We start from the raw sequence: 8,744 nt of genomic DNA, 5'->3' as shown, positions 1-8,744 counted from the left end.
AACCATCAGTGGTTTCTTCGTTGGTTATTGCATTGGATCAAGGGGTTCCAGATTTTATTGTCCATCTCATACCACCAGGATCATTGAGTCAGATAGGGTTATATACTTTGAAGATAAAGTTAACATTGATCCCAATTTTGTGCCTCGTGAGATACCTCTTGGAGAAAAGCATGTTGTAATTCTTTTTCCTACATCTCATTTTCTAAATGTGGATGTTCCTATTGTTCAACAGCCAGCCACTAATCAAGGAGAGCATGGTGATCAAGTGGAATCTGGCATTCTTGTTGGTGATACTGTTGTTGATGGGATTCCTTTGAGAATATCACAGAGGGTTCGTAGGTCAGCTATTTCAGATGACTACATGATTTATTTGCAAGAGCATGAGTATGATGGTTATGATGCTTCTGATCCAGTCACTTATCAAGAATCAATTCATTGTCCTCAATTCATTTCTTGGAAAGAAGCCATGAATGATGAAATGAATTCTATGTATATGAATGATGTTTGGGATTTGGTCGAATTGCCACATGGTTGTAAACCAGTTGGGTGCAAGTGGGTCTTTAAGACCAAATGTGATTCTAGTAGGCGAATAGAGAGATATAAAGCTAGACTTGTGGTTAAAGGTTATAGTCAAAGAGAAGACATTGATTTTAAAGAAACCTTCTCATCTGTGTCGACCAAGGACTCTTTTAGAGTGATTATGGCCATAGTAGCTCATTTTGATTTGGAGCTACATCAGATGGATGTCAAGACAACCTTCTTGAATGGTGATATGGATGAGGATGTGTATATGGAGCAACCTACTGGTTTTTACAAAAGTTGGAAAGGAAGACTTAGTTTGCAAGCTCAATAAGTCAATTTATGGTCTTAAACAAGCTTCGAGGCAGTGGTATCTGAAGTTTGATAGAATTATCACCCAAAATGGTTTTAAAGATAACACAGTTGACAGATGCATATATTTAAGGGTTAGTAGGAGTAGTTACATATTTCTTGTTTTATATGTTGATGATATACTACTCGCATCAACTAATTCTGACTTGTTGATTGAGACAAAGCACATGTTGTCAACCCATTTTGACATGAAGGATCTTGGTGAGGCTTCTTATGTTTTAGGCATAAAGATTCTTCGTGATAGGGCTAATGGGGTGCTTAAATTGTCTCAAAGAACCTATATTGAGAAGATATTGAAGAAGTTCAATATGCAGAACTGTAGTTATACTAGAGCGCGAATTATGAAGGGTGATAAATTTACAAAGGCTTAGTGTCCTCAAAATGATGATGAGAGAGATGAAATGAGAACCATTCCTTATTCATATTTGGTTGGCAACCTTATGTATGCTCAAGTATGTACACGCCCTGATATTGCTTTTGTTGTGGGCATGTTGGGTAGGTACTTGAGCAATCCTAGGAGTCAACATTGGAAAGCTGCTAAAGAAGGTCCTTAGGTATTTGCAAGGAAATAAGGACTTAATGTTGACATATTGGCGCACCAACATACTTGATGTAGTTGGGTTTTGTGATGCTGATTTTGCTGGCTACATAGATGATAAGAAATCCACTACGGGCTATATTTTTCTAATGGCAAGAGGAGTTGTATCTTGGAAAAGTGTTAAGCAGACGCTTACAACATCCTCAACTATGGAGGCAGAGTACGTGGCATGTTATGAGCCTTGTTGTCATGCTATGTGGATGCAAAATTTTATTTCAACTTTGGGAGTTGTTGACTCCATTTCTAGACAACTAAAATTATTTTGTGATAATTCCGCGACTATTGCTTTCTTTAAGAACACTATGAGTATTTCTCACTCCAAACATATTGATGTAAAGTTCTATTTTGTTAATGAGAAAGTGGAAAAGTCTCTTATTGATATTGAGCACATGTCCACAAAAGGTATGTTGGCGAATCCACTAACAAAAGGCTTACCCATAGTTGTGTTTCAGGAACATGTATCTCAAATGGGGTTGTTGGAAGCCTAGGTTGCATTAAGTTAGTGGGAGCCACTTTTGGTATTGTAATATTATGCTATTGTTGGAAGGATTGTTATTATTATATATTTCCTTGTGAATCAAGCAATGAAGCATATATGATTGCTTTCTGATTATTTGTTTTTGATGAGATTTTATGGGACATTGATTTATGATTATGTATATGTTGTGATGTTTGATTATGTAGTCCAAGTGGGAGAATTGTTGGAATTTTTATGTGTGGACTTACATAATCAATTTGATAATGCCATAAATTAGTGTTAATTTAATTTTTGCATTGTGATCCATAATGGGACTAGACACATTATTGTTTGATTTTTATGGGCTCATCCTAATTCACTTTATTGGCCCTTTAAGTCAATTGGTCCAAACTGTGTATGTGTGATATGTAATATATATATATATATATATATATATATATAAGGGAAAAAAAAGTCAGACTGTTGTCCTATTCTGTTTTGTTTTCTCTTGGGGCTAAGAAGAGCACGTACTGCACAAACTCTTCAGAGCACACACACAGACTATTTTGGGTGTAGAAAGGGAAGAGCCAATTGAACCCGGGGTTTCTCTCCATCACGAACTGATCGTATCCTTGAACATTAGAAGAGCACACGAATGACTTTCCATGGGATCAATCAAAGTTAGCTTTTCTTAATTCCCAATTTTTATTATATGCTTTAATGTCTACATGAGATCCTATTTGTGGTTTAATTTTTCAACATCAAACACATTCAATCTTACATAATATTCAGTCTATTTTCTTGATTAAAAAATTAGAAGAAATATTGGCATTAATTTATTCTAAAATGATTGCATTAGTTTCTCACTACACACAATAATATTTATTCTATTTTTTTTAATTAGGCAAATAGACTTAAAATCATGTGAGACTTAATACTTTTGATTTATTAATCATTCTAATAATTTGGGAAAAAAATTATATTAACTATTAGGAGAATTTATACCAACTAGATTTAAATTATTAAAATGATAATTGAAGAGTTAATGCATACATATAATGTAGAACTTTGGTTAGTTGGGCATGTGAAAAATAAATTAAATTTTTTTCTAATTATTTTGAATAAAATATTATTAGTATGTATCATTTATCAAAATATTATTATTTATTTTTAACTTAAAACATCAATATTTATTTTTAAGAAATAAATATCAATTATAAATTTACTAAAATATTAATATTTATTTATTTATTACTTTTAGCATTATCTATTAACAAAAAAAGCCTAAGTTGTTCTTTTAATTATGCATGAAATATATGATTACTTATTTATTAAAAAACAATTACTATCCATTTATTTTATATTTATTCCTTATAATTTCATATTGGTTTTAAAGTAGAAAAAAATTTATGTAAGTTTTTAATATATTATGATTCATTGTTAATTTTTTTCAAAGTTACCATTCATTTTTACTGAGAAAATATAATTACAATGTTTATCTACAAAATTTATAATTTCAAAAACTTTTCTATTAAAGATAAAAATTTAAAAGATTGAAAACAAAAGATGGGTGCATTTAAGAACATAAATGAGGTTGTAAAATAGAAGAGATTAAAAAAAGAAAAAAAAATTGGTGCATATGGGAAGAGAGAGAGAGAGAGAATTTAAGAACATAAATGAGGTTGTAAAATATAATAGATTAAAAAAAGAAAAAAAAAGATTGGTGCATATGGGAAGAGAGAGAGAGAGAGAGAGAGAGATGGGATACTTTTTAGTAACATTAGTTTGGGCACTTAGAAGGGAATTTTTTTGAAAAAAAAAAAAATTGGACTTTGGGCAAGAATAGCTAAAAAGTAAAAATAAAAAATAAAAGAATAAAAAAGATGGTATACTTTTAGTAACAGTAGTTTGGGCGCTTAGAAGGGAATTTTTTTTATAAATAAATAAATAAATAAATAAAAAATTGGACTTTGGCAAGAATACATGAAAGGTAAAAATAAAAAATAATAATAATAATAATAAAAAGAATAAAAAAGATGGGATATTTTTAGTAACATTAGTTTGGGTACTTGGAAGGGATTTAAAAATAAAAAATAAAAATTGGACGTTGGGCAAGAATAGCTAAAAATAAGTGCATAAAATATTCTATTTTAACACCAAAAATGATTGCTCGAATAGAAACAGAAAAATCATATATCCACTATTTTCCATACAAAAAATATGAAACCCTCGATAAGATCATAACATGGTTGATCATATAATCAATAAACTATGATAAAATTAAAGTTTCATTTATTTTTCAGACTCAAAAGCGATTTGCTTCTTCAAGTTACATAATGGGATAGACCATTTCTTCACAGAGGAAGTCCAGTTTTGTAGGCCTGCTTGAAGTTCTTCCAATACTGCTTTACTTTCTTGTCCTCATTCAACATGCCATATATAAACATCTGTACAAGTATCAGTCATGGACACTCATAATCAGAATTCTAAGTATGTATAGAACTGAACTGAATGTGGATGTGATCATTCCATATTCATCAAACCTATTGAAAATAAAACAAAAGAAATTATGATAAAAGACATGGAGATCATTGCCCATGGTTGCGATTAACAAACCTGCATAAGGTGAAACTTTTTATCTTTCTTCACTAGATAGTGATAGTTTGGATTCTGCTCGAGTATTTGACATTGCTGCGCTGCTTCTTTGTACTTTCCCTGAAAGTAAACAATATTGTTCAAAACAAATGTTTAACATGCAACTCAGGAAAGCCCCAATGCAAACTGTTCAACCAACAAGCTTTGGGTTGAAAACCGGATTAAACGATAATCTGAAAGTTAGGTTTTTGCTGAACATGCATTGTAGTCTAAAAAGAAAAAACAAAAAAAAAAAAAAAAAGGAAAAAAAAAAAAAAAACCAAAAGGAAACATAGTGCCCTATGATTTTTGTAGCCTCCACCACCTAACTCACCTCCTAATGATATGTTCTTATTTTAAGAAAGAAAATTGAAAATTATATCCCCTGGACAAGGGAGTGATGGTTTCATGGCTAAATTATAACGTCAATAAGGCAGTATTGACAGTCAAGCTGTAATTTAATATTTGGCAAAGTTAGAGAAATGGAGCTTATGAATCTCAAGCATTGCAGATAGGAATAATGCCCCTTCATCACAACAGACTTACCTATTTAACCTTGTTTCTAATTTCAGATGTGAGTGGATTAGTATGATAATACATAACTATAATATGTTACATATGTATTAAGAGTGATAGTCAAATACTCTATGCATGAGAACTTCTGCTAGTGCCACTCTTGCATAGTAACCAGCCTCGTTATTCTCATTGTGTGCCTTAATTTTCTTCTTCAGGTATTTTTCAGCTTCATCAGCTCCTCTAGAGGGCATTAATAGATCCATTGCGGTTTTCACCTGCAAACACAAATGTCATCAATTAAGACGGTCTTCAAGATTGATTTGGCTGTGCTCTAACAGAGCTGGAACTTGACCCTTAAGAGACTCTATTCAAGTTTCATTCATGTAGGTTGAGCTCATGCCTTATCAAATTAAGCCAGCCCAGCAGTGAAGATTGTTTACAGACCCAATCTTACACTCAGATTTGTGCTTGGTATCTTCACCCTTGTATGTATGTATACCATTAGTACATGGCAACATATTTAGAAACTTCAATTACTCTTGAGTTTTCTGCAAGCCTTAATTTTTTTTTCACACGCATAATTCATGCTGAATTTCTTAGGTAGACTAAATATGTTGCAGGGCCTACACTTTAATTGAGCTCAATTGCTAACATTGCACAGGGAAAGACTTGTTAAATTGATCCAGAAACTCGAAGAATTGAGCTTGCAGTAGGGTAATGCTATTTCTGTTTCAAGGTTTTGTGTTCCACAATATCATGGAAAACTAGGATGCATTTCTAGTTGGAAAGTGCCTATTTTCTTTCTTCATATTTACACTAAAACCCATGACAGGGAACATTTTTAAATCATGAACGGAAAGGGAGGCAATTTGATTTCATTTACTCATTTTGTGTTGCCAAATTTGAAAATCGAGGAAGCAATTGTATACTGAGACATGTCACCCTTAATTTCATGAAATAGAAAGGGTACAATGTGAAAGCAAACCTGAAGGTTGGACAGAAATTAAACTCCTAGACACTCCAAATCCGCTCCAAAGATTATTCCCAAATAAAGAAAATCAAAATTGCAAAAGATGCATTGTGTAGAGAAGAACAACCTCAATGTTAGTCCTTGCAGCCATTTCCATTGTCGTTGAAGAAGCAGTTGAACTAGCTGCAAAAGCTTTATGGTGCATCATACCACTGCAACTAATGATGCCAAGAGCACAAGCCAAAGCCAAGGATGCTCCTACCATGCTTCTTGAATTGTTGTTCCCACCTTCATTTTTCCTTGTAGGGAATGAAAACCCATCTAGTGTACAAGTTATAGGACTAGGGATGTGTTGAACTGTGCGGCCCACGGAACCCTTGGGGAATGAAAGAGACGAAGGGGGAAAGCCCAAATGGGTTTTGGTCAGTCTTGCAGCATTCACAGGTTGATGAATGAGAAGTGCTATATTGGCTATGGGGCAAGGGCGGGTGCGAAGCACTGAGAACTCCATGGGGTTGTCTGATACTTTTGAAGATATAGAATTTATACCACTAACATTGGCTGGGATGAGGATGCTTGTACCAGCTGATTTTATACTAAACAATTAGTTAAGTGACCCGGCATGAACATGAAGAATAAATTAAAGCCGGTTATCTTTCAAGGGGAAGAAGTAAGGTATTATTTTACTATTAGTGCTTTAGAACAAATGTTGTCCAAGATTAGGTTAGGCATATTCATGCTTCTCACAGGTAAAGGTGGTCCATGCCCTATAAATTAATATCCAAGTCTAAAAATATTGAAAATTAGTATCAGTATTGAAAGTGAATACTCAATATTAATGTGGAGGTAAAATTTTAATTTTATTAATTAAATATCAATAGTTGATACAAATTACATTCCAATTGTTTCATTTAATACTAAAATGAGGACGGACATGGTTCCATGATACTTGAAGATAAAGGAAAACCATCCAAAGATAGACACTATTTATACCACGACATGAATTTGCATGATAGTGATCATAATAAGGATTATGTTAGACATAGGTTTTTTAAAGAAACATAGTATGTGTTGTTGAAACCACTTTATAAAAGAGACACCTAGAGGAGGAAAGAAAATTTTTTTATTGATATGGTGATATTTTTAAACTTCACCTGATACAAGCCTTTTATAGGCAAAACCATCAACAGAAATAGAAATACTAAAAAATAGGAATAGAAAGATAACCAATCACTCTAAACGTGCTGCAACGACCTCCCTAAGACTCGGACAATTCCTAATTTATTGAAAAACTAAACAGAGGCATATTTTTGACATAAAAACAAACTTGACTTGTTCAATACATCCTCTCAGTCACATGCTGATGTTGATAACTTTAACATTCTCCCTCAACATCAACTTCCAAAATCTTTACCATACCGAGCTGATGACAAAAGCTTTCAAACTTGCTACCACTCAAACCCTTTGTGAATAAGTCTGCAACTTGGTCTTCTGATTTAATCTGCTTCAGCTCAACCTCTTCTTCCAGGACCTTTTCCTTGATAAAATGATAATGCACTTCCACATGTTTTGTTCTTGCATGAAAGACTGGATTCTCCGCTAAACGAACTGCCGACTGGTTGTCATAGTACAATGGAACTGCATAGTCCACTAGTTGATGTAGATCATTCATCAGCCGTATAAGCCACGTACTTTCTTGAGCTGCCATTGCTGCTGCTCGGTACTCTGCCTCCGTTGTTGACAAAGATACTGTCGATTGTCTCTTGCTACACCAAGAAATTGTTCCTGATCCAAGCATAAACACATACCCGGTAGTTGATCTGTGGGTGTCATGATCTCCTTCATAATCAGCATCACAGTAGCCAACTAGCTTGCAATCTTCACCTTTCTTGTACAACAGACCATAATCAATTGTACCCTTCACATGTCTCAAAATTCATCGAACTGCTTCCAAATGAGGCTTCTTTGGATTTTGCATGTATCAACTCATCACACCAACTGCATAAGAGATATCGGGTCTAGTTAAAGTTAAGTAAAGCAAACTACCCACCAATTGTCGATACATTGTTGCATCTTTCAAGTCTTTGCCTTCGTGTTCACACATCTTGGCATTTGGTTCCATTGGTGTTGAGATCGGCTTACATTCAAGCATCCCGAACTTTTTCAACAAATCTTTGGCATATTTTTGTTGATAAAGAAATATCCCTTCGTGTGTACGATCCACCTCTAGCCCAAGAAAGTGCTTAAGTTGTCCAAGTTCTTTCATCTCGAAATGAACTGACAAGTTCTCCTTTGTTCGGCAAATTTCTTCAACATCATCTCCAGTGATGATTAGATCATCTACGTATACAAGTACGATAGCTAACTTTCCTCCATTAGCTTTGACAAACAAGCTAGAATCTGCAAATGTTACTGAATACCCACTTTGAGTTAGAAATTCAGCAATCTTACCATACCATGCTCTGGGTGCTTGTTTCAATCTGTAGAGTGCCTTCCACAGCTTACATACATATTTAGGATGACCTTGACTCTGAAAGCCCATCGGTTGATTCATATAGATCTCCCGATCCAACTCTCCATGCAAGAATGCATTCTTCACATCCATCTGCCACAAGTCCCAATCTTTGTTAGCTGCAAGTGCAAGTAAGACTCGTACAGTTGTAAGTTTTGCAACTGGA

At 33.9% G+C, this 8,744-nt stretch overlaps 1 protein-coding gene across 1 annotated transcript; it reads right to left on the bottom strand.

Annotated features, from left to right (window-relative positions):
- Window positions 1-4,100: 4,100 nt before the first annotated feature.
- Window positions 4,101-6,609, bottom strand: LOC100250392 (uncharacterized). Its single transcript, XM_002269977.4, has 4 exons — window positions 6,194-6,609; window positions 5,225-5,371; window positions 4,563-4,661; window positions 4,101-4,393 (listed from the first exon to the last, which is right to left on the bottom strand). Exons 1-4 carry the CDS (start codon window positions 6,575-6,577, stop codon window positions 4,301-4,303), a joined length of 723 nt encoding a protein of 240 aa, XP_002270013.1. The 5' UTR covers window positions 6,578-6,609; the 3' UTR covers window positions 4,101-4,300.
- Between the last annotated feature and the right edge of the window lie 2,135 nt (window positions 6,610-8,744).

This window comes from Vitis vinifera, chromosome 10, assembly GCF_030704535.1.
Source record: "Vitis vinifera cultivar Pinot Noir 40024 chromosome 10, ASM3070453v1".
NCBI lineage: Eukaryota > Viridiplantae > Streptophyta > Magnoliopsida > Vitales > Vitaceae > Vitis > Vitis vinifera.
Note: the sequence above shows the minus strand (reverse complement) of the source record. Positions and strands in the feature narration are given on the sequence as shown.

Excerpts from the sequence above, each read along its gene's own strand:
- LOC100250392 (XM_002269977.4), bottom strand. The coding sequence starts at position 6,577 with ATGGAGTTCTCAGTGCTTCGCACCCGCCCTTGCCCCATAGCCAATATA. Across the intron at positions 5,372-6,193 it reads CTGCAAGGACTAACATTGAG|GTGAAAACCGCAATGGATCT; the intron begins GTTGTTCTTCTC and ends TTGTGTTTGCAG. Across the intron at positions 4,394-4,562 it reads AAAAGTTTCACCTTATGCAG|ATGTTTATATATGGCATGTT; the intron begins GTTTGTTAATCG and ends ATACTTGTACAG.